This window comes from Acipenser ruthenus, chromosome 27, assembly GCF_902713425.1.
Source record: "Acipenser ruthenus chromosome 27, fAciRut3.2 maternal haplotype, whole genome shotgun sequence".
NCBI classification, from domain to species: Eukaryota; Metazoa; Chordata; class Actinopteri; order Acipenseriformes; family Acipenseridae; genus Acipenser; species Acipenser ruthenus.
The window spans coordinates 26439180-26465982 of NC_081215.1; the positions used below are offsets into that span (position 1 = coordinate 26439180).

The following is a 26803-nucleotide window of genomic DNA, read 5'->3' on the forward strand; positions in this document are numbered from 1 at the left end:
CTCTCTTAAAGGGGAGTGGCCAGGATCGGCTAAAAAACAAATGAAACCGAGACGTGACATCAAACGTCCTGTACTCTACTCATGTTAGTTAATTACTGTGACTGTTTTTATCTTTTGTAAGATTACACAGCTTCCTCCAATCGTGGTTCGGCGTTACAACCTTACGAATGCACCCAAGTTTTTTCTTTTTTTTTTTTTTTTTTTTTTTTTACTATTTGAAAATATTAGCTATGTTATCTGCGCGCTGTATAGTTAAAATAGATTTTTTGAAGATAGATCACTATTACCTTGACGGCACGATCTCATTCAACTTTTTAATTAAGCTGATTTAAAAAAAAAAAAAAAACTACTCGAAAGAGTAAAATGTAATGAAAGAACTCGTGCATTGATTCCAAAAAGGTAAATTAAACCACGTGGCACAGCAAAGACCGCGGTATTTTTGCAATGTTGCCCATGCTTCCCATGGCAATACAATGGATGTGTCACAGCTTACCCTTGTTTGCCATGTCTATATGCTTTACCATTACCTCGCTGTACTTTTCAGCGCTTTGCGTTGTGCTTTATTACACTTTGCTATGCTTTAACTACGGGAAACTTGAAGGGGGGCAGTTTTTAAACTTTCAAACTTTGCATTGTAACCAAAAAAAAAAACTCAGTACAGCGCCTGACCCTTTTCTGACTGATAAGTTGAGACACACACACACACAGACGCACACGCACGCACACACACAGACGCACACACACACAGAGACGCGCGCACACACACACACACACACACATATGCACCCTGGGGGGAGAAAATTCCAGCAACCAGTACTTATCTCCGATCAACCTCAGATGAAGACAAAAGAAAAGGCTATGCACAGAGTCAGATATAAATGCTGAAAGTGTGTCTCATGGCAGCATCAGGGCTCCTCTACAGTTATGCAGCCCCCAGCCCACAGCCCTGTAATCACAAAGCTCCCAGCCTGACACTTTTAGCAGCAGTGGCCTCACTGAAGCCACGGAGTGGAAACAAGGCCAGGGCATGCTTACTAATTAAACAACTCTGCCCAGGGAGTGGCATCAAACATCTGGCTGCCACCGGTGGTTTCAGAGGCTGTTCTTCCATTTCAGTGAATTATATACTGGTATTTATATATGTAGTGGCCGTTGGAATCCATAGATCAAAATAATGATTGGACTTTGATATTTGATATACACAGATGTATCTTCTGGGGAAAGGATTTGGAACTGCACATGACAACCCATTGCATGGAATATTAAATTAGTACGTTCAACACGTGCCCAGTTATTAACACACAGTTTGCATACTAGTTTAGCATTGTAGTTTGGAAGATAATCATAATCTGTACTGCTGCAATGCACGCTGATGTGTGGAGTAAAGTCTATCAAAATCATTGGCAGCACAGGCACGCACGGTGATGCTCAGAGAATGATGGTAAAGCAACATAAATGTGTGGCATAAGGAGAGGAAAAGCACACTGCAAACCAACACTGCAAATGCATCATCTCTATATCTACAGAGATATAGGAGATTCTGCTGTGGCAAGCGGTTTACAGGAAGGATTCTGAGCCTGTGTTTCCTGTGTGTGATGTGTGCCTTCATGATGGAAACACGCACACAGTTTCAAGTGGGAATAGCGGACGGTCTCCTGATTATTAGATAGCAACACTGACTAAAGGTGTAAATTGGCTTTAAACATTCTTCCCTCTCTTTTGCAAAACAACATGGTCTCAAGTTGCTGTTTTGCTGCTGTTTTTACTTGCTGTTGTTTTCTGGGTTGTTTTTTTTTTTTATCACACGGGCTGGTGTAGAGCTCCTGTCACAACACGATGGATTTGCTGGCTGTACTCAGTTCATAGGGGGGACTGGCCAAGCCAGGCATATTTTTTAAGGGCATTGATAACTTTTTAAAATAAACTACTCTCATGTACAGTATAATGTTTTCTGCGGTTTAACAAACACCCTGAACCTAACACTTTAATTATAAACAGTCCTATAATCACTCAGGACTGCAAAAGCATTGTAACGTCAGCAAAACTAAATTGGGTTCCTGAGTGACAGAAACCTAGCTGGGGCTGGCTTATATTTCAATAAAGACAACTGGACTGATTGAGCACAGCTTATATATATATATATATATATATATATATATATATATATATATATATATATATATAGATGTCATAAAAACACAAGGGGAAAGCCAAAGAAATGAATTAATTCGGAGCTACTCGCTCTTAAAAAGGGGGTTCTTTCTTGTTATTGGGGAGCCACTGCCCCCCTACAGTCTGATTGAAATGACATCCAGTCTATTCTGATGTGACTGAAGGAGACCCAGGATTATATAAAGGGTTAACCCTGTGCTGTGGGTTCCACAGCTGCTGCAGCTGCCAGTCCTTCATAAATAAACAATGTGGTAACGCAGCCACACAAAGCTGCTCATCAGTGTCTAATGCAAACCGGACAGGAGGAGGAGGTGATGATGATGTGCTCGTCTTTAACACCTGTGGTTTCTATAGGAAATGGAAAATTAATCAAACCCCCGGGAAAAAAAACAAAACAAACTTACAAACAAGGCTCTGTGCATTCATGCACATTTGTTTTCCTGCTGATACACAATGTATGTATTGAGCATGTATACAATACACCCAACAAACTGTATACACTGTGTAGAAACACACCTAACAAACTGTATACACTGTGTACAACACACCCAACAAACTGTATACACTGTGTACAACACACCCAACAAACTGTATACACTGTGTACAACACACCCAACAAACTGTATACACTGTGTACAACACACCCAACAAACTGTATACACTGTGTACAACACACCCAACAAACTGTATACACTGTGTAGAAACACACCCAACAAACTGTATACACTGTGTACAACACACCCAACAAACTGTATACACTGTGTACAACACACCCAACAAACTGTATACACTGTGTAGAAACACACCCAACAAACTGTATACACTGTGTAGAAACACACCCAACAAACTGTATACACTGTGTACAACACACCCAACAAACTGTATACACTGTGTACAACACACCCAACAAACTGTATACACTGTGTAGAAACACACCCAACAAACTGTATACACTGTGTAGAAACACACCCAACAAACTGTATACACTGTGTACAACACACCCAACAAACTGTATACACTGTGTACAACACACCCAACAAACTGTATACACTGTGTAGAAACACACCCAACAAACTGTATACACTGTGTAGAAACACACCCAACAAACTGTATACACTGTGTAGAAACACACCCAACAAACTGTATACACTGTGTACAACACACCCAACAAACTGTATACACTGTGTAGAAACACACCCAACAAACTGTATACACTGTGTACAACACACCCAACAAACTGTATACACTGTGTAGAAACACACCCAACAAACTGTATACACTGTGTACAACACACCCAACAAACTGTATACACTGTGTAGAAACACACCCAACAAACTGTATACACTGTGTAGAAACACACCCAACAAACTGTATACACTGTGTACAACACACCCAACAAACTGTATACACTGTGTACAACACACCCAACAAACTGTATACACTGTGTACAACACACCCAACAAACTGTATACACTGTGTAGAAACACACCCAACAAACTGTATACACTGTGTACAACACACCCAACAAACTGTATACACTGTGTAGAAACACACCCAACAAACTGTATACACTGTGTAGAAACACACCCAACAAACTGTATACACTGTGTAGAAACACACCCAACAAACTGTATACACTGTGTACAACACACCCAACAAACTGTATACACTGTGTACAACACACCCAACAAACTGTATACACTGTGTAGAAACACACCCAACAAACTGTATACACTGTGTAGAAACACACCCAACAAACTGTATACACTGTGTAGAAACACACCCAACAAACTGTATACACTGTGTAGAAACACACCCAACAAACTGTATACACTGTGTAGAAACACACCCAACAAACTGTATACACTGTGTAGAAACACACCCAACAAACTGTATACACTGTGTAGAAACACACCCAACAAACTGTATACACTGTGTAGAAACACACCCAACAAACTGTATAAACTGTGTAGAAACACACCCAACAAACTGTATACACTGTGTACAACACACCCAACAAACTGTATACACTGTGTACAACACACCCAACAAACTGTATACACTGTGTAGAAACACACCCAACAAACTGTATACACTGTGTAGAAACACACCCAACAAACTGTATACACTGTGTACAACACACCCAACAAACTGTATACACTGTGTACAACACACCCAACAAACTGTATACACTGTGTACAACACACCCAACAAACTGTAAACACTGTGTACAACACACCCAACAAACTGTATACACTGTGTAGAAACACACCCAACAAACTGTATACACTGTGTACAACACACCCAACAAACTGTATACACTGTGTAGAAACACACCCAACAAACTGTATACACTGTGTACAACACACCCAACAAACTGTATACACTGTGTAGAAACACACCCAACAAACTGTATACACTGTGTACAACACACCCAACAAACTGTATACACTGTGTACAACACACCCAACAAACTGTATACACTGTGTACAACACACCCAACAAACTGTATACACTGTGTACAACACACCCAACAAACTGTATACACTGTGTACAACACACCCAACAAACTGTATACACTGTGTACAACACACCCAACAAACTGTATACACTGTGTAGAAACACACCCAACAAACTGTATACACTGTGTAGAAACACACCTAACAAACTGTATACACTGTGTACAACACACCCAACAAACTGTATACACTGTGTACAACACACCCAACAAACTGTATACACTGTGTACAACACACCCAACAAACTGTATACACTGTGTACAACACACCCAACAAACTGTATACACTGTGTAGAAACACACCCAACAAACTGTATACACTGTGTACAACACACCCAACAAACTGTATACACTGTGTACAACACACCCAACAAACTGTATACACTGTGTACAACACACCCAACAAACTGTATACACTGTGTAGAAACACACCCAACAAACTGTATACACTGTGTAGAAACACACCCAACAAACTGTATACACTGTGTACAACACACCCAACAAACTGTATACACTGTGTACAACACACCCAACAAACTGTATACACTGTGTAGAAACACACCCAACAAACTGTATACACTGTGTAGAAACACACCCAACAAACTGTATACACTGTGTACAACACACCCAACAAACTGTATACACTGTGTACAACACACCCAACAAACTGTATACACTGTGTAGAAACACACCCAACAAACTGTATACACTGTGTAGAAACACACCCAACAAACTGTATACACTGTGTAGAAACACACCCAACAAACTGTATACACTGTGTACAACACACCCAACAAACTGTATACACTGTGTAGAAACACACCCAACAAACTGTATACACTGTGTAGAAACACACCCAACAAACTGTATACACTGTGTACAACACACCCAACAAACTGTATACACTGTGTACAACACACCCAACAAACTGTATACACTGTGTAGAAACACACCCAACAAACTGTATACACTGTGTAGAAACACACCCAACAAACTGTATACACTGTGTACAACACACCCAACAAACTGTATACACTGTGTAGAAACACACCCAACAAACTGTATACACTGTGTAGAAACACACCCAACAAACTGTATACACTGTGTAGAAACACACCCAACAAACTGTATACACTGTGTACAACACACCCAACAAACTGTATACACTGTGTACAACACACCCAACAAACTGTATACACTGTGTAGAAACACACCCAACAAACTGTATACACTGTGTAGAAACACACCCAACAAACTGTATACACTGTGTACAACACACCCAACAAACTGTATACACTGTGTAGAAACACACCCAACAAACTGTATACACTGTGTAGAAACACACCCAACAAACTGTATACACTGTGTAGAAACACACCCAACAAACTGTATACACTGTGTAGAAACACACCCAACAAACTGTATACACTGTGTACAACACACCCAACAAACTGTATACACTGTGTACAACACACCCAACAAACTGTATACACTGTGTACAACACACCCAACAAACTGTATACACTGTGTACAACACACCCAACAAACTGTATACACTGTGTAGAAACACACCCAACAAACTGTATACACTGTGTAGAAACACACCCAACAAACTGTATACACTGTGTACAACACACCCAACAAACTGTATACACTGTGTAGAAACACACCCAACAAACTGTATACACTGTGTACAACACACCCAACAAACTGTATACACTGTGTAGAAACACACCCAACAAACTGTATACACTGTGTAGAAACACACCTAACAAACTGTATACACTGTGTACAACACACCCAACAAACTGTATACACTGTGTAGAAACACACCCAACAAACTGTATACACTGTGTAGAAACACACCCAACAAACTGTATACACTGTGTAGAAACACACCCAACAAACTGTATACACTGTGTAGAAACACACCCAACAAACTGTATACACTGTGTACAACACACCCAACAAACTGTATACACTGTGTACAACACACCCAACAAACTGTATACACTGTGTAGAAACACACCCAACAAACTGTATACACTGTGTACAACACACCCAACAAACTGTATACACTGTGTAGAAACACACCCAACAAACTGTATACACTGTGTACAACACACCCAACAAACTGTATACACTGTGTACAACACACCCAACAAACTGTATACACTGTGTACAACACACCCAACAAACTGTATACACTGTGTACAACACACCCAACAAACTGTATACACTGTGTACAACACACCCAACAAACTGTATACACTGTGTAGAAACACACCCAACAAACTGTATACACTGTGTAGAAACACACCCAACAAACTGTATACACTGTGTACAACACACCCAACAAACTGTATACACTGTGTACAACACACCCAACAAACTGTATACTGTGTAGAAACACACCCAACAAACTGTATACACTGTGTAGAAACACACCCAACAAACTGTATACACTGTGTAGAAACACACCCAACAAACTGTATACACTGTGTACAACACACCCAACAAACTGTATACACTGTGTAGAAACACACCCAACAAACTGTATACACTGTGTAGAAACACACCCAACAAACTGTATACACTGTGTAGAAACACACCCAACAAACTGTATACACTGTGTAGAAACACACCCAACAAACTGTATACACTGTGTACAACACACCCAACAAACTGTATACACTGTGTACAACACACCCAACAAACTGTATACACTGTGTAGAAACACACCCAACAAACTGTATACACTGTGTAGAAACACACCCAACAAACTGTATACACTGTGTAGAAACACACCCAACAAACTGTATACACTGTGTAGAAACACACCCAACAAACTGTATACACTGTGTACAACACACCCAACAAACTGTATACACTGTGTAGAAACACACCCAACAAACTGTATACACTGTGTAGAAACACACCCAACAAACTGTATACACTGTGTAGAAACACACCCAACAAACTGTATACACTGTGTACAACACACCCAACAAACTGTATACACTGTGTAGAAACACACCCAACAAACTGTATACACTGTGTACAACACACCCAACAAACTGTATACACTGTGTACAACACACCCAACAAACTGTATACACTGTGTACAACACACCCAACAAACTGTATACACTGTGTAGAAACACACCCAACAAACTGTATACACTGTGTACAACACACCCAACAAACTGTATACACTGTGTACAACACACCCAACAAACTGTATACACTGTGTAGAAATTACAAAATACAGAGATAACATGAGAGAGATCCACAATCATATTTTATTTTTCACAAAACACATTTAAGCAAATTGGTTTGTCTGTCATTGTCCATCAGTCGCTGTTCCTAAAATACTGCTATGCATTACAGACAAACATTCTGATTCTTGCCAGGATTCTAATTTTATTTTAATTAATCAATGAAGATGAGTAGATGCAATGTACTTGGCACATATATCTTTAAGAAGTAAATCTATTCGATTGTTACATATAAATGCTATGAATGACTGCACTGCACTGCACTGCACTGCACTGCACTTGACACGCCCTGTAACGTTCCACTTGTGGTGCATGCGCCATCTAGCGCAGGGAACACGCAATTAAACTTCATTTGCTTGAAAGGATTCACTTTTACAGGAATTCTGAAAGCGTGAAAGAACAGTTAACGCTAGACCCGTTCAGATGTATTTATTTATTTATTTATTTATTTATTTATTTTTAAACACAGATTGGTTTGCGTTTCCCAAAATGAATTACTGTTGGATTGAAAAGTATGCTATTTGTCTTATATTACAAGTAATGGTTTGTGTTATGGAAAAAAAAAAAAGCTAGCTTTTACATTTATATTTTGTTTTATTTTTTTATTGGCTTTTGTTTTTGCTTTTAGCTAAATTATATCACTCGATTCGATTACACCAACCCATAAATGCTATCGGCACTCCATAGATGCCTTCATCCTCTAGCGAGCATTAAAAGAAAAGTCCTCTAATCCCCGCTGAGCAAGTCACTTAACCTCCTTGTGCTCCATTCTTCAGTTGAGACGTAAAACCGAGGTCCTATTGTAAGTGACTCTGCAGCAGCAACAGATTTCACACCCTATAGTCTGTAAGTCGCTTTGGATAAAAGCCTCTTCTAAATGGCTAATTAATAATAATAATAATAATAATAATAATAATAATAATAATAATAATAATAATAATAATAATACAAACAAGGGCTGGTTTCACACAGACCCTGCTAAGAACTACTCTTGAAACACCTTACATAAATTAACATTAGGGGCCAAGATTAGGGTTAATCAGGATCTGTGCTTTAAAATATAAACAACAGGACTTTGATAAGGCTGAAGAGTTTAATTAACCAAGCACTGGAGAGTTTTAAGATCTCTAGTGCATTCAGTAGCGTGGATGCATGGCTCACACGGAAAGTCCTTCTGTAATTGTAGTACAGCTAAATTAAATTATACATGCTACAGAATGTCCTCGTATTAGGCAGCCATTGAAGCGTCCTTGTGAAAATGCTTGGGCCTCAGCAGAGGAACGCAGACCTATGTTCAAGACAAAAAGAGAATAATTACAACACCTGCAATCATCGGCAAGTATGATTTCTGTTCCCTTGAAAATGTACTGCCTTCAAGTGTTTTGTTGTTACTAATTTGGCCCGCCATCTATTTACTGTTAGTAAATAGTGATACAGTACCCCCCATTGTATCCCACTATTTGTTGTTTGTGGTGTGTGTGTTACAGTACATCGAGATGCATTGTGGGGGCTGTAGTCGTTAGGGCAACAACAACATAACATATTTTAGTAAATTAATTCTTTGGCATTTCTTAAACGTGATGTCTCCACACAACCCTAGTCTTTCCACCCACATGCCTGAATGCACAGGATAAGTACAGCTAGGCACAACTCCCAGAATGCATTTTTTTATAGTGTAACCTGGATGCTGTAGTTCTTAAACTCTCTACTCTCGAGTGAAGATCGCCTGCTTCCTAGTCATTTAGAACTACGATTCCCAACATGCAGTGGGCGGAGGGCTAAAGCTTCTCCGCGGGAAGAAGGGTAAGATGGAAGGTGTAGTAAATCATGTCAAGATGTTTCTGTTTATCTATTGTGTTTCTGGTTTTTGGTGAATTTCTTCGACCTCAGCGGTGGATTGCAGGGTTATCGAGTCTTTTAAATGTTTTTTTATTCAACAGCAAATATACAAATACATTAATAAAAACGAGAAATACAGCTCTGAATAGAAAGACTGGTACAGTATTATTTTAATTTAAGAATTATTTTCGCTCTTGGGTGATTTAAATCATCCAAACGAGCATGGATTAGCTTAGTTTTATTCCTGGTAAACGTCTACGACTTATCATATATCGATAATTGAGCCTGTAATTGATAATATGTTGTAGTGTTAGTGAATCAATATATATATATATATATATATATATATATATATATATTGGGCTAAACAAAGAAACGTATGCTGACACTCTCCATCTAGAGCCATCAGTGATTGAAAGCAGTTTTGCACGGGACAACAGACGGAATCTGGGGCTACACAATAAGCAGTTCTGTTTTGTTGGTGTTAATCCTTGACCTGTATGACATTCCCTTGCGTTGCCACGCAGCGCACCCAGTTAACTCGTGTCTACTTGTGCGCAGGGTACTGACTGATACATTAATATTGATTGAAACGCCATGGAAGACGCTGGATCAGACATCAGTGCACACAGATCAGCAATCATATCCGAGATAAATAACATCCAAACCACCACCCAGATCCCGTGAGTCACCCTGCCCAGTAAGACTGATACCTCCTACCAGAAAACCAGAGAGAGTGGAAAGCAAAGTGTACAACTTAGTGGGGAGGGTTTTATTTGGAAGTCTGAAGACGTTTCTTTGGTCCCCTGTGTGCAGCAGGTATTAGGGTCCCACTGAAACCTCCTTTTGCCGCACTTGGAATTTGGGTGGAGTCAGGTGGGATCCTAATGCCTGATGTACAAGGAGTGATTCTACAGTGTGGTGGCAGCCAGGAGAAAGGGCTTAATCATGAATAATAAGCTACTGTGTACTGTAAGACATGTTCTTTAAAGCCTTGCTTATTTTATTAGCACTTTAAACGTGCTGTTTCTATTGTGTTATTTCAGAGTAAAGGACCTGCAGGCATTGGTAGCCCCGACTGACCCAGAGGGAGGCAAGTTAATCCAGTCTCAAGATAAAGTGAGCCGACACATTTCCCAATTTCTCCAGAATTTTTATTATAAATACTGTAATAGCATGCATACATGCAAAGAGTTGAAAAACCTGTAATTTGATCTTTTTCTTATTAAACCATTACTGTGTTTGAAGAGTAAAAACATGCCCATATTGGTGCTCATTTGCAGGGACGGAAGTAAGACTCCTGTTGCATAGCAGTTTCACCCATTCCATGTTTTAATACTAGCTTGATCAAACACAGTGTACGGGTAATGAGCTCAGGTGTGTCTTATTCCTAATAAAATCAGGAATGGATCAAACCGCTGTGCAGTGGGAGTCTTATTCCCATCCCTGGTTTGTATTGTGATTGCTGTTTTCCCTCTCCAGGCCCTGAGCTCTTTGGAGGTCTGAAAGTCCATGTTTGCAGCAGCTGCACCTGATACAGAGTAGAGACACCACTGCAATGAGCGACAAAGATGACGACGGGGATGCCAGACAGGTAGTGCCCGGCAAGGCCACAGACTGCGACAGCACAGTGCTTTCAGACACCATCTCCCTGAGCGACTCCGACCCCGAGGACTCCACCACCCCCTACGACCCTGAGGTGGAAGACTTATCCTCGGACGAGTCCTCGGATGGGGACTGCAGCTCCGGAGAGCCCGCGAGACGCCTTGGATCTGCTGGTACGAAGGAGCCTTTCCAGCTGAAAGGTACCAGCTCGGGCTTCTCCTTCCGCAGCCAGAGCATATTCGACAGCCTGGGAACCGCTGGCAAACGTGCAGCGCCTTCCCTAGGGGACGACGACCTCATCGACGGCCCCTTCGTGCGCCCCCTACCCCCGCTTGCCAAGAAGAAGGATGCGGAACACGGGGCTCCCAAGCCCCTCTCCAAGGCCGTGCCAGACTACCTGGCCCACCCAGAGCGCTGGACCAAGTACAGCCTGGAAGACATGCCGGAATCCAGCAACCAGAGGAACACCGCGGTGGCCCAGGAGTTCATGGGCAGCCTGCAGAAGAGGAAAGGAGAGTCAATGGACACTCGGGAGTCCTTCTCTCCAGCCTTCAACCAAGAGAACTCCAGCAGCGTGTCGGGCTGCAGGATTGTCTTCTCCAAGCCCAGCAGAGCTGTCACTGCTGCAGAGAAACAGGAGGAGGAAGAGGAGGGGGAGGAGGAGGAGTGCAAGGGGAGGGAAAGGGGCCGAGAGGACTCGGTAAAGAAGGTAGGTCTGCTACACCTGAAGGAGCTGGAGGATGAAGTGAAAGCAGACCTGAAGAGGAAGAGGGCCGATGAGGGGGAGGGAGCGGGGGGGCTGGTGGCAGCGGTGGGATTTCACAGCAGCCGGAAGATCAACAGGAAGAACATCCGAAAGACTATGGAGAACCAGAAGGAGGATGACTAGATACCCACGAGTCTTCTGTCAGCTGCGAAGAGGGATTGGAGAGGGGGAGAGGGTTGAGGGAGAGGTCTTTTACTAGCTTGTTTATTTTTTTTTTCCAATCGCAAGGAATGACTGTCCAGATTTTCTGTTTTGTTTTGGATTAAATGTTTCTGTTGCCCTCCAGACATTGTTACATTGTTCCTTTCGTCATTGCAACAGTTTGTTCAGGACAGTATATAACATGTATCATCAATTCTCACGAGTCACAAGCAACCTGCATATCCCCTTCACATTTTTTATTATATTTAAGACATTTTAAACCAGCTTGTGTGAACTCTATGGAATTTGAAAAGTTGCCGTTTGGGGGGAAAAAAAAAAACATACGTGCATTGTGATATATAGATACTGTAGGAAACTTTACATGGTAAAATTGTGCACAGTGACTGAAGGAAATATATACACACCCAGCCTGCTTATCAGTAGCTGAAAATCATCCTTTAGAACAATGCAATACAGGTTAATAAAACCAATAGATGTCCACTGCCATAGAATATATGTCTGCTAGCTGTCTTCTTTATCTTCTGTCATTTCTTTAATATGCACATGAGAGATCATGCAAGGAAAGGGTCCCCGTAGCTTGAAACACTGTATTTGTATTTGTAATAAATTGCACTGTATTCAGTTCTATGTACGAAGTTGAACATTCATACTTTTACAATGCTGCATAAAATGTGAAACTGTTTTGGTTGTTTGCTATTAGTAATATGTTTTGATAGATGAGTGTGAATATAAAATAACAAAAACATTGCAATAGTACAGTATTGTTGAACAATAAATAGATTTTAGAAGAACAAGTTTTGTCCTGCGTAAAGCGTTACCTGACACTGCATACTAAAACATAATGCTGCATTTGGACCTGGTTGTTTCTGTGGAACTTAAAATGAAATAAAAACTCTCAAAATGTTAATTTGCTTTATTTAAATTAGTTTCTATAGCATTTTTAAGACGGCCAAAACGTGTAAATTCGTGGTTTAACACAATGCAGTTTTGTAACTGCAAAGCAGGTGGCGACAGTGGGTTACTCTGCTGGGGACTGGGGTTCTACGATTGTAATGTGTTTTACGGAATGATTCAAATCAGGAGTTCAGAAAGTTGAGAAGTAGTTAAATTGTGTTCGTAATACGTCTTGCACGAGAATCTGTTTGCAAGTTAAACTGACCTTACTTAAAGGGACTGAAAATAAAAACTTCGAAAAAAAAAAACAAAGCATCGGAAGTTACTGCATCATGTTTTGCAAAGGAGTAGTTGTCATATGTTATAGGCTAGCTATATCAAACACCTTCGTGTTTTTCGCCTTGGCTTCGTTTTGACAAAGAGTGATGTGTTGTCACATTGGATATGGAACTGACTTTCGTGCAAGCAACGAGATACTTTCATTTAAATTCACCAGAACACAACACATACATTCAAGGTGCAGTCCGTTCACGACATTCCGCTGACTTATATTCATAGTTTTAGTTTCCTTGCAATGCAATGACAGTTGTCTCTAAAATAAAAAACATATTGCTTAAGGAATTTAAACTAAATAAACTTTAAAAATATAGACGCGGACGGGTGTTGGGAGGCGGGAACACACTTTGGAATCCGTCATCGAGCAGCTGTCGATACTGAGATATACCTGCGAGTGTACCTGTCCGTACCTGTGATCGGGTGAAATGTAAAATCATGATTGAAGCTGAGCAAAACAACGCGGAAGTGTTTGCTGTTGTAATCAACGCTCCCAGCAGTACGCAAGAAGTCGACTGAAGCTCAGTAACTAAACAAAATGACTGTGTAGTTTCGGGTTCTTCCAAGAAAGTTTACCCATTGAATTATCATCTCTCCTTTTAAACGTACACATGGAATCTGAAAACAACAAACCCGATAGGGGCAATCAAAGGAGTCGGGTAAGTTGTGTTCAGAACGTGTTTGTGCCATTGAGTTCATTTCCGCGGCAGAGTTGCGAAAGGTGTTTTGATTTGTTTTTAATTGCAAAACAAGAATATGTATTTCTGTAAATATGTGTTTGTTTGTAATTATTTTAAATATTTATAAATTCAGCCTGTTTTACCGCATGTGTGTCCGTGAAAGTGGAGTATTAGAAGCCCGTGTTTTAATTGTTGTTTCAATATGTGCTGGGTAACCCTTTGAAAAAAAAAAAAGAAAACACGTGCATTCTTTTACAATAGACATTGGTCTAGTTTCACAAACGGTTTTGTTTGTTTTCACGTTCCAATTTATTAAAAGTTGTCAGCTGGAGAAAAAAGTGCATTTCTTTTATATGTAAACTAAATAAGATAATAATAATAATAATAATAATAATAATAATGATGATGAGGCTGATTTAGTTAATTGTGTCTTAATTAGAACTAATTTAAATGTGTTGTACGATTATTATTATTCTTTTTTGTAACATATTTTCCTTGTTTTGAGAGCTGGAACAGAACTTAACGATTACCTCACAAAACATCGCATTAGGAGCACAGACTCACAGAGCGATGCAGGTGTTAATAATGGAATCTCGACTAAGGTGCTGTATACTGGACAGATTCGTAAACTTTGGACTTCGCAAACAGCCACCAGTTATATTGCCGTTTCAGGGATGGAAATAAGACGCTAATTGCATAGCGTTGTGATCCATTCCTGCTTCTACTATGAGTTTAATAAGACACTCCTTAGCATGTTACCTATACTCTGGGGCTTATCAGGCTAATTTAAAAACCTATAATGGGGGAAAGTGCTAAGCCATAGGAGTCTTATTTCCATGCCTGAGTTTACAATTGAACAATTGTTCAGAATTGTAAATGGTGAATGAGATCAGAACTGAAAATTGCACTTGGATATATTCCACACTCACTCACCTGGTAAAGAACAGCGAGGTATGGTAAAGCATATTAATATAAATGGCAAACCAGAGTGAACTGTGATAAAATGCATGGATGAAAACCGCACAAATACAGTGTCACAATGCAGTGGTTAACCTTTCTAAGAGACTGCTGTGATGGGTAATTGTATGTAAAAATAATGTGATATCTGTAATAATGTGAAATAATGTATAATGTGATACCTTGTAACAATTGTAAGTCGCCCTGGATAAGGGCGTCTGCTAAGAAAATAAATAATAATAATAAAAACAAACCCTGGGATCAAACTTACCCTGTAGGCAAAAAGTAGAGCACGCTGGGGTTTGTTTACATCGACTGGTTTATTCTAAAACAAAGAGAGGATAGAAGCTGATTTTCTGGTCGGTTCGGTGGTTTCATCTGCTCACACAGTAACAGGGACCCCTACATCTAGTCCCCGGGGAAGTCACTGTGCAGATGGACAAGCTGTTTTATCATCATCGTCATCGCCGGTGTGGGAATCCACAAGCCACAACCAGCATGGCCACAAGCTCTTATCGCACAGGGACATCGTCTGCCTGCACTTTGTCAGCTGCCTGTGAAGTCGTGTGGCTGCTGTGTGTGTCAGTCCTGTGGGGACTAATGTGACAGGCAGTGTTGTGTGATGCCAGGTTAAAAGCACTATAAACCACATATGCAGACAAGCCCAGCTCTTTCACATAGTGTTTAAGGTGCTAGCTTGTGGTGTTTCATGGTCGCTGGTTCACACCCAACAAACCAAACCAACAGCCCAGGTTTGAAACCCATAACAAGCTGACAAGCAGAAGTTCATGAATGAGAGCTCTATGTGTTCTGCTTCATCACGGTTATTTTTAGTGTCCTATTGTTGGTGAGGTGGGGCACTTTGAGTATCACCCTTGAAGCGTAAGGTCTCGATGATACAACCATTAATACATTCAATCAAAATGCCTGTGTGTGTGCGTGAGTGTGTGAGAGAGGGTGTGTGTGAGAGAGAGGGTGTGTGTGTGTGTGTGTGACGTGTAGTGACTCTTTTCTTAAATGGCTAGCGATGCAAAAAAAAAACATGATGTAAATAAATGAATTTAAAGCTATGAGCTTTGACTTAATTTAGACTACGATTCAGGGGAGGACAAGGGAATCCTTCTCACCTACTCTACAATAAACAGAAGGGATACTACTGGAAACCAAAAGCAATATCCACTGCGAAAACATGATTCTTTGTGACGGCCCAGCCTGTAATGACTTCCACTTGATCTTCTGCTTTGAATGCGCTCTGTGTGTGTGGGATAATAATGCTTTCGCTATTCTCTATTGGGCATGCAGAGTCTCTGTGGAATTGTTCAAGGTGGAAATGTTTCAGGAGAGATTAAAAAACAATTCCCATTATTCTGCATGCTAACCCAACCCTTTTGCAGGTCGCTTCAAGGAACTTAACAACCAACAGTCATAGTTTTGGAACATTAATAACAGATTAAAAACTATTGGTTTGCATGCTCTAGTATCCATGTGGTTTTCTGAGAGAAAGTAACTGTGTTTTATTTTTTATTTTCAGGTTAACATTGAGCTGGTGCCGATAAGAGATCCAGACCACGCCACAGAGACAGACCACACTTCTCTGATTCCATGTGTATGAACACTGTTTATTGATTATTAATTGATTTGAGCGAGGGGCTCAGAATTCATAGATCAAAATTACCGACAAGCAACGTATTGCCAGATCATTTGGCATACCATATAAAACTGGATTTATATAAATAAATAAATCTAGATATTATACTCAAAACTCCTTTAACAAGCTCTTCAAGCAGCACAGCACTAAGGAAAGTGTTTTGTTTTTTCATTCCTAGAGTAAATATGACTATGTGTTGGTGGGTAAAGAGTATGCAGGTGACTCGGAGCACGACAGGAAGCAGAAGGCTTTTATCAAGGCTCTGGAGAATAAAGGCTATCAGACCCAGGTGAGTGGTTGCGTCCCTGGCCTGGCTTCATGCTGTGTTCTATACTGCAGAGCTGGCTGTTATGAAAGGTTCTGTGTTATCCTGTTCGTTATCCTTCGTTGCATGCTGTCCCGACGCACCCTGGCAGCGATGGCCAAAGTCGATTCTTCCACTCCTGGTCTTTGTTTTAGCCCTGTTCTAAACTATTTAATTGAACCCAATTAAACCTCCAGTAGTGAACATTTTACCTGTTAAACCTGGAGTGGAATAGCCCTCCAGGAACGGGATTGGAGTTTTCTCAAGGGTAGCGATGACAACACATATCTGAAAAGAAGACAAGCATGTAAAATGTACAGTTGTACATGATGGCTCTAGCGAACCTCTTCAGCATTCTTTTTTGTTACACTGTCACTCTTGCGTGGATTTTTAAAATCCTGCCGATCTTTTTTCACAATACTGATAGCTTGTATAATCTGTAAATGGCAGGCCAATTATAAAGATAATACTGCAGGGAATTCAACTTTTTTTTTAAAATATTAATACTCTACTGCGAATGATCAGATATGAATTTTGTGCCAACAAGTACTGTCAGTAGCTGCTCCAGGCCCAGACGAAAGTTACAGTAACAACAAAAAAGATTGCAAAGTGTCTGCTGTTAGATTTTCAAATTGTGGCCAAAATGGTTTTAAATGTCTTTGTGTTTTTTTTAGAAACTCAGGGAGAAGAATAAAGTGTATTTTGGCATACGTGCCCCACAAGAGATATTTTCAAAGTATGCCCACCTCCTGAAGAATCCTGATAACTGTTCGGAGGAAGAGAAGGTATCCACACCCACCAGGTAAGACTGTGTGCGTGACGGGCAGTGCTGCGTACGGATTCTGCCCCCTGGCATGAGATGAGGTTAAATGCTCTAGAAACGCGGCTCTTTTGCATTGTGGTTAAGACGCTCGCGTGCGGTGCGCGGGTTCACCGGTTTGTGCCCAGCCTCCACCCTGTTGCATTTGCTTTAGTTTGAGTTTAGTGTATTGCCACTGCAGCTCTGCAGTGCGCTAACCTTCCCAACCAATCTTGTGTTCCAGAATTCGGATCGTCAAATTTATGCTGGACAACACTTTCATCGGAAATGGAGGTGAGTGATCGCTCTGCAGTCTGATTGGCTACTGGAAGTCTAAACAGGTTTGCAATTGGCTGTGAACCTTTCAGTAAGAGCCATTCATGAGGGTATTACCAGTTGGACAGCTGCTTTTTAGCAACACATGCTTCTTGCTGCTGTGAAACCTGCATCGCTTGCTTGTTTTCAGTGCAGCAGAAGACACCTTCTATAATAATACACGCTGGCATTCAATATTGATTGAGTGTGACTGAGTGCTTTACAATAATAAATAATAAGTACCCCTGTCCTTTCATTCCCTTAGAGAAACTGCATGCATTACTGAAGGAGAAAGTCTTTGAAGCTGTGTTTCCTCTGCATGAGGTAAAGCAATATCTCCACTCCGCAGATGTCTGTTCTTCTTGTTCTTGTTTTTATTTTGTCAATTTTACCTGCATTTTTCTACCCTATTCACATGTCTTTGAAGATTTTGAGAAGTGGGAACGTTTGTCAAAAAACTTCCACAAAGTTTCCCTTCCTGTTCTAGCACTGCATGTTTTATTTATTACAGGAGAGGGAACAGAAGAAGCTTATAAAGAAGTGGGCTCGCTGGACAGCCTGCTTCAAAACACAGCCCATTAACGAAGTCAGGTAAGACTGCAGTCTAGGACATTAGATACAACTACGAACAACATGGGGAGAACGGTCACGAGAATAGAGACGATTTGTTTGTTAAATGTTTTTAAAAAAGAACAAGCCTGGGGATAAGAATCCCTTGAATATGCGAATGATAACCGATGTCTTGTTTGGTTTTTCAGGATGTATTTTGGGGAGAAGGTGGCCCTGTATTTCCTGTGGCTGGGCTGGTACACTTACATGCTCGTACCAGCGGCTCTCATCGGGGTCATAGTGTTCCTCTACGGACTGGCTTTCTTTGAAAGCAACCCACTTATGTATGTATATTAAATAAAAAAGAATGGAAATGCACTGCTTTTGAATAAGCAAATGCAGAAAACAAAGCCTTATGCATATTGTTAATGCAGCCCTTTCATATTACACAACGCAATTCTAAGTTATATAGAGCAATGGGAACATGTATTAGAATTACCCATACAGTAGGGTTGCCATAGGACTCCATGTACATTAGGACAGTTTGGGGCAGTTCAGGCTTTTCAGCTCACATCGCAATGCATTCTGGTACGTTTTACCTGTCTGTCTTTCACAGCAGGACTACACTTACCAGAATGCATTGGGATGTGACTTGAAAACCCCGAACTGACCTTACTGTCCTAGTGTACATGGAGTCAGATGATAACCTAACCTTTCAGTATTTTTTTATGGAAAACGTCAAGTATATAAAACACATAATACCAGTAAAGCTTTCGGGAGACACCAGCACTGAAAGGTGTTTAAGGTAATAAACCTCTTTTAAAAAGCTACAGGGCACCTTTTAAACTGCATACGTCAGACAGTGATCACAGTAAGTTGAATACGATGTTTCTCTGTCTGCTTACAGTAAAGAGGTCTGTGAAGGGAACTCCACTATAATGTGCCCGCTGTGTGACAAGTGTCCCATGTGGCAGCTTTCTGAAACCTGCACCTACGCCAAGGTAATCCCGCTTTTGAAATCAGCATTGTTTCCTCGCCTCCCATTTGCAAAGCAAGTTCTATGCTTGACCTGTTTGGGACAAGGTCGTGGTCAATTCCTGTCTTTCAATTCCAATTTCTTTTTAAAATCAATTCCCAATTCCCATTCCTTGGAATTTAAATTTTAGAGATGTACTGTTGTGTGTGTGTGTGTGTGTGTGTGTGTGTGTGTGTGTGTGTGTGTGTCAGACTTGCCTTCAAGGAAAGCTGAGTTTTAGACTGACTTGCTGCTGTTTCTTGTCTCCTTGCAGGTCACCCATTTGTTTGACAATGAGGGCACAGTGTTCTTCTCTATGTTCATGGCCTTGTGGGGTGAGTATCCCTATGCTTGGAGCTCTTTGTTAGTACTGTGTAGATGAGACCCCCAGTGTCAGGGCTGCTCACTTCACAGAGAACCAGCAACAGGGGTTTAGGATCAGCTTTCACTGGGTTGTTGCCAACTGGTCTCCAGCCAGCAAGACTACTGCTGTATTTACTGGGCTGTCTCAAAAGAGGAAACTGTTCTGTGTGGTCACGTGTGTGTTCAGAGTATCACACAGAGGGTGGTCACCTGAAACACTGAGAGCTGAGCTGGGACGACGTGCTCTGGAGTGGCTGTCTCCCAGGGGCAGGGCTGTGGGTTCGAGGCAGGGGGAGGCTCACGTCCAGCTGTCTCTTCTCGTTTCCAGCCACGTGGTTCCTGGAGATCTGGAAGAGACATCGCTCTCGGGAGGTCTGCAAGTGGAAGCTGAACAACTGGGACGAGAACGAGGTAGCGGCTCGGTGGCCTTTTCAGACGTGCTTCAGAAGCGCTGCCATGAAGCTTATCAAGCTCGCCATTGTAAACTTGCATACAGTATTATAGTTTATAGTGAATGAGCCAAGCTTATACTACAGAGTGCATTTACCATGAAGCTCGCCTGTGCTTCTCCAGTGCTTTACTGCACTTTGCTGTTCTTTCACCAAGGGGCACTGCAGTACAGCTCAGCATCTCTCCCTCCCTCTCTCTCTCCCTCTCCCCCTCTCTCTCCCTGCCCTAGGAGGAGCTTGCCCTGGAGCTGATCAATGATCCGGACTGCACTCAGGATCGATACCAGCACTCCTACCTACGCAGCATCCTGGTTCTGGTTCTGGTGTGTTGCATGGTGAGTGAGCGCTGGGGTCCCGGGGGTGCTGCGCAGGTCAGCCCCCTAATAAATACACATCATGAATCCACAATCTAATCTTATTGCTGGCTGTAGTGACCTTACAAAGTGGGGGAATATGTCAGATGGTGTGTGTAAGTGTTCTTGCTGCAGCTAATACAGAACTCTGGGTTTGGTGTCTGTGCTGCCCGCAGATCGCACTGATCGTTGGGCTGGCCCAGGCGCTCGTGGTATTCCGGGTCATTGCGACAGTGTTTCTGTCTGCGAGCAAGTGGCAGCTGATGAGTGACCACGCCAACACCGTGGCAGTCATGATGGGAGCAGTGCTGCACTATCTGACCATCACCATCATGACCAAGGTGAGCTCGACTGGTCATTGGTAAAAATAAGAAATGAAAAATGAAGAGAAATGTTCATCATCTCCATTGCTTTCTTTCATACTTTAACTTGATGTATATCTATATATTATAATCTGAGTGTAAGAACAAAACTTAACTAAATTAACATGCATTTCTAATTCTTTTCTAGGTCAATAGAAAAGTGGCCTTATTTCTGTGTGATTTAGGTATGTTACTTTTAACACGTAGCTCCAGTAATATGTCTTAATTTTGTCTTGTTTTTCAATAAGCCTGTTGTGTAAAAGGGGATTCTGATGTGTACACCCCCCTGCTGGTTAGAAGCAGGTATAGCATTCCCTAGTATAGCTCAGCATCAATGGCAAATCATTATTTTTGATTTCACTGATGAGCAGATTTTGTTTGTACCACCATGTTTGTCACATTTAAATATTGCTGGGCACAGGAACTTTTTAAATTAGTACTAAACAGTGCTTTTTGCATGGGAACAAGAGACTCTGCACTTTTGATTAAACTAGAAAGTGACATCCAGCGCTTTGCAGAATACCCTTATTGGGTTGGGTTGGGTTGGGATTGATAATCATAAAGCAGAATGCCTGAATGCTTGTATAATTCCCTGGTCTGTGTTTGCAGAAAAAACGCGGTCGAACACAGGCAGGGAGAGAAACTTCACTGTCAAGATGTTCACCTTCCAGTTCCTCACCCTGTTCTCCTCGCTCATCTACGTCGCCTTCTTCCTGGGGAGGTAAGACTGCTGCAAACGACTGTGGTTTTATACAGATATACGGTCATTACCAGTAATTCTAATAATGGGTTCATGTCCTTTTCTTTGTCAGGATTAATGGGCGTCCAGGGAGCTACGTCAGAATAGCAGGGATGTGGAGACTGGAGGAGGTAGCTTTCACCCAATCGGATTAACAGCTTGAATTTACAATAGTTTCCATCACACACACACCTGAGTCCACAAGAAACAAAAATCCCTGAACTCCAGCAGGACGCTGCTGAGGACAATGTAAAAATGAGTCATAACTTTAACTACGAGAACGATGATGATGATGATGATGATGATGATGTAATACAAAGTCAGCTTTTTAAGTACTGTAGGAATGCGCAGTATCCTTTCATTGTTGCAGTTTTTGTGCACATTTTCTAATCCAGTAGTTCCAGAGCACAAGTCCTGAATGGATGCTTTTGTTTTTACCCACCGTGCCATGCTGGAATGCATGTTGTATCGCGGTGCTCGTTTGTGCATCGCCGTGCCATGCTGGAATGCATGTTGTAACGCGGTGCTCGTTTGTGCATCGCCGTGCCATGCTGGAATGCATGTTGTATCGCGGTGCTCGTTTCTGCCTCGCCGTGCCATGCTGGAATGCATGTTGTAACGCGGTGCTCGTTTCTGTCTCCCTCCTGGCAGTGCCACCCCAGCGGCTGCATCACAGATCTCTTCATCCAGATGGCCATCATCATGGTTCTCAAGCAGACTCTCAACAATGTGGTCGAGTTCATGTCCCCGTAAGTCAGTGTGGTTTTCCCATTCAAAACTTTACCGTGTTCACTTTTGCATGGCTATCGATTCTGCAGTTTGGTATCCTGACCACTTGGTGGTACACACACACACACACACACACACACACACACATACACACACGCACACACACTTGTACTGCAAGCACTGGATGGTATCCAGGTGTTAAAGGTCACCTGATTGTTTGACATTGTTACCATGGAAGCTGTATCCCTGTCTGCTCTCCTCTCTCGCTCTGCAGCTGGGTGAATTACAAAATACACAATCTGCAGGACAAGAGTCCCAAGGGGGGCAGCGAGTCAAACTGCATCCGGGACAGCTGGCTGCATAACTACCACATGAACGAAGTCGACGCCTTCAGCCTGTTCAACGAGTTCCTGGAAATGAGTAGGTTCCATTCTTCATCACAGCCCAGTCCAGGAATGGAAGACGCCACCGTCTCCATATCTCTCCATGTGTCCCTGACAGCAGCTTGTGTTCTCAGATTGCAGGCTTGCTGCAGCTCCCATTAATAATGATAATAATATTAATAATAATAGATTTCTTATGCAGCCCCTAGCCTTGGGAACTCCCTGCCATGTGTGTGTGTTTTGATTTGTCATGGTGCTTGTCGTGGAAGGTGCTGTATAATTGCTGTGTTGTTACTGTATTTTGTCCAGGGGCATATACATGTACCACCAGATACTTTATTATTGTAGAATAATTTCAGCTAGATACGGTATTAGGACATAAATTAGTGTCATTCATAAACAAAAAAGAACAAAAATGAATGGCTGTGTGACATGAATACACTACTGTATTGTGCTGGCTCTTCTCTACCATCTACAGTGCACCAGCAGTATTACTATTCATTCTACGGGCTTGTGAATTCCACTTTATTTTGCATTGATATTCTCAATGGTCATATTCTCCAGACTGCAATGGTCATTTTTCCACCGGGCTCTTTGCATTGCAGTGATCCAGTACAGCTTTACCACTATATTCGTGGCTGCCTTCCCTCTGGCCCCTTTACTGGCTCTCATCAACAACCTCTTTGAGATCAGACTGGACGCCATCAAAATGGTCAGCCTGGAGAGAAGGATGTTTTGCAAGAAGACCAACGACATCGGTGAGGGCAGCAGGGCTTGAGTGGCACTTGCAGTTTCTTCAATCAGCATAACAGCATTGTCACATGGCCCCTGCACAATATCCCCTTCAGTCACTGCGTGCAAAATTGCACCATGTTAAGTTTGCTGTCTATGTATCTATTTTATAATGCATATATGTTTTTATTTTATTGTATTTATTTTTTTCCCAAAGTTGTGGCAGTGCAACTTCTCGAACTCCACAGAGTTCACACAGAACCTTTTAAAGAAAATGCCTAAAAATGAAATAAAGAAACCATGACAGAAGCTGCAAAATTACAGTAAATACTGCATAGGGTTTACATACAGTGTGCATTTACTTGATTTATTTTTTTGCACACCAACATTAGTTGCATGTGCATGGTTGCCCTGCTCCAGTGCAGTCCTGGCTAAACCTGTCTCGTGGGGGTGGGGTTGTTGCAGGGATTTGGCTGCAGGTGCTGCACGCGATTGGGGTGCTGGCAGTGATCGCCAACGGGCTGGTGATCGGAGTCACGTCAGATTTCATCCCCCGTCTGGTCTACAAGTACATCTACGGACCCTGTGCTAAAGGAGCCACGGACATTGAGTAAGGCAGCTGTGCATGGCGGCCCTGCGTATTTCAATGATCTGGGATTGGGTAAAGGGGTAGAAGATGCTTAGTGCAGTATGTGTTTAATGTACAGTTAGTACTGTTAAGTGCTGTGGAGAAGGATGCAGTTTGATCGCTTGTGTGAATAACAGAGAAGCAGCTTTATATTAACTGGAAGAGTTCTTTACCAGGAATAGAAAAGCATTATAATCCGATACTCGGGTATGTGACTGGGAAGTAGTTCAGCAAATGCATACTAGCACCCTGCATGCAGTACCTAATGGGCAGAACCTGTAAATTAAAAATGACACAGTGATGTTTTACACTTGAGAGTAGAACTGCCCTTCAGTGTGTGCCCTGTCCCCTTCCTCTCTGCAGCTGCATGTCAGGGTACATTAACAACAGCCTGTCCACCGTCTATATGAAGGATCACAACATCCAGAGGGACTTTGAGCCGGGCCAGCTCATCTTCAACGGCAACAATGTGACCCAGTGCAAGTAAGAATTCACTTCCATTATGTGAAACAAATAGAGAGTTCTGAGCAGAGTGCTTAACATTACCATGTAGATATTGCGGGAGCAGTAAGTTGCAGTGAATTGTGACAGTCGCTGAGGCAAGCTGATCTCAGTGTGTGTGATTGATTGATTGTGTTTGATTTTCAGGTACAAGGATTACCGCAGTGATGATGACTATGCCTACACGTCTCAGTTCTGGCTCATCTTCGCTGCGCGCTTTGCCTTTGTTTTACTGTTTGAGGTAAAGTGCCCGGTATTCACAATCTTCAGTTAGAAATGACATTACCAATGCGTCCATTTATTTATTTAATTATTGATGTATTGATTTATTTGAAAACGTGGTGATTTAAACTACTGTTCTGGTGTCAAATCTTTACTGAACAATTATAAAACTGGGAACTCATTTTAGGGAAAAAAGTTCACATGTAGTAGTAGTAATAATAATAATAATAATAATAATAATAATAATAATAATAATAATAATAATAATAATAATAGTAGTAGTAGTAGTGAGGTCAAAGCTCCTTATCCATCTGAAAGCCTTGTCGCTGAATGTTAAATAAGGATTTCTAATTGTCGAGTAGGTTTTTAGCTTGCTGCACAGTTGTGCTGAAGGTTTTGCTCTGCTGAGCTGGCTCTGTGCTCTCCTGTCTCTCTCGCAGCACGTTGCCGTTGTGATAAAGTTCATCGCTGCCTGGTTTGTACCCGATGTCCCGCTGGCAGTGAAAAACGAGAATCTGGATCGCAAATTTGAAAGATTGAAGAGAGAGCTGAGGTACATGTAACAGGGCAGAGGCCGGGTGTGAGCCGGCACACGCACACCGCAAGCCAGCGCCTTAACTGCTGTGCAGAAGAGTCTAGTTCAGAAATGAATGTCGTACACGTGTCTTCACATTGTGATACACGTTCCCATGTGTAATGTTAAAGATTCAGCGTTTAGGAAATTAAACCTGCAGTCCTCGCACATCGCAGTGTATTTCATACCATGGGTATTAATCTTTATTCATCTCTTTCAGGAAAATGGAGAATCGAACCACAGATATATGAAGACTGAACTTTCAGGAGAGACAAAAAAAAAAAAATCCTGTGCCATTTCGCTGACAGAAAACTGTGAACTTGATCATTTTATCTTTTTTTAAAAATATGTTTTTTAATGGTTTACATATTCTTCAAACTGTAACGCATGGATACAAATTAAGTACGTAATTGCATTAATCCTTCTGGAATCCCATTGTGCTGGGTGTTCTGGAATCCCATTGTGCTGGGTGTTCTGGAATCCCATTGTGCTGGGTGTTCTGGAATCCCATTGTGCTGGGTGTAAAGAAAAAAAAGAGTAAATGTACAGTATATTGCATTGTGTGAATTGATTTGTTGAAGTATAGAAATCTTTGTTTGGTCCCTTATACAGATAGAGGGGTTACCTGGATCCGCAAATCCCCTGCCATCCACTCCAATGTGTTCTTCAAATGATAGGCATATCAGTATCATTCAATTAATGACAAATAAATACCCAAGCAAACAAGAATGGCACAAGTCATTTTAAATTTTGCATTAAGTGATTATTGTGCTGTGGTACAAGTGACATGAAGATTGCATTAAAATATGTTTTATATGTATTAATGAACTGACTCAGTTCGTGTGTGTGGACAGTGTTTTAGTTTGTTTTTCCTATTGTAGATTAACCTATCAATAGTGTAATTTCCATATTTCAATAGTGAGACTGTATTTGT

General features: G+C 41.5%; 2 protein-coding genes across 9 annotated transcripts; both read left to right on the forward strand.

The window, feature by feature from the left end:
* The first annotated feature begins 9667 nt into the window (after positions 1 to 9667).
* On the forward strand, positions 9668 to 13247 carry LOC117432139 (U5 small nuclear ribonucleoprotein TSSC4-like). 8 transcript variants are annotated; one of them, XM_059002615.1, is made up of 4 exons: positions 9673 to 9771; positions 10369 to 10507; positions 10854 to 10900; positions 11290 to 13247. In XM_059002615.1, the coding sequence occupies exon 4, from the start codon at positions 11366 to 11368 to the stop codon at positions 12299 to 12301; it is 936 nt and encodes a 311-aa protein (XP_058858598.1). In that variant the 5' UTR covers positions 9673 to 9771; positions 10369 to 10507; positions 10854 to 10900; positions 11290 to 11365; the 3' UTR covers positions 12302 to 13247. The 8 variants fall into 8 exon arrangements, with proteins under 8 accessions (XP_033909549.3, XP_058858598.1, XP_058858595.1 ...); XM_059002612.1 differs by having other exon boundaries at positions 9676 to 9783; positions 10369 to 10490; positions 10854 to 10926; XM_059002610.1 differs by having other exon boundaries at positions 9676 to 9771; positions 10854 to 10926.
* Positions 13248 to 13371: 124 nt separating this feature from the next.
* LOC117432205 (anoctamin-9-like) lies at positions 13372 to 26693 on the forward strand. Its single transcript, XM_034053778.3, has 24 exons — positions 13372 to 14226; positions 16736 to 16810; positions 17031 to 17141; positions 17831 to 17958; positions 18200 to 18249; positions 18536 to 18594; positions 18782 to 18861; positions 19029 to 19163; positions 19727 to 19820; positions 20109 to 20169; positions 20526 to 20608; positions 20877 to 20981; positions 21176 to 21340; positions 21510 to 21546; positions 21971 to 22082; positions 22174 to 22231; positions 22752 to 22849; positions 23104 to 23249; positions 23818 to 23970; positions 24410 to 24554; positions 24936 to 25055; positions 25221 to 25314; positions 25736 to 25848; positions 26090 to 26693. Exons 1-24 carry the CDS (start codon positions 14179 to 14181, stop codon positions 26118 to 26120), a joined length of 2301 nt encoding a protein of 766 aa, XP_033909669.3. The 5' UTR covers positions 13372 to 14178; the 3' UTR covers positions 26121 to 26693.
* Positions 26694 to 26803: the final 110 nt, after the last annotated feature.

Coding starts and splice junctions, on each gene's coding strand:
- LOC117432139 (XM_034053658.3), top strand. CDS start 11,366: ATGAGCGACAAAGATGACGACGGGGATGCCAGACAGGTAGTGCCCGGC.
- LOC117432205 (XM_034053778.3), top strand. CDS start 14,179: ATGGAATCTGAAAACAACAAACCCGATAGGGGCAATCAAAGGAGTCGG. Junction 21,341..21,509: donor CCATCACCATCATGACCAAG/GTGAGCTCGACT, acceptor ATTCTTTTCTAG/GTCAATAGAAAAGTGGCCTT. Junction 22,850..23,103: donor GTGGTCGAGTTCATGTCCCC/GTAAGTCAGTGT, acceptor CTCGCTCTGCAG/CTGGGTGAATTACAAAATAC.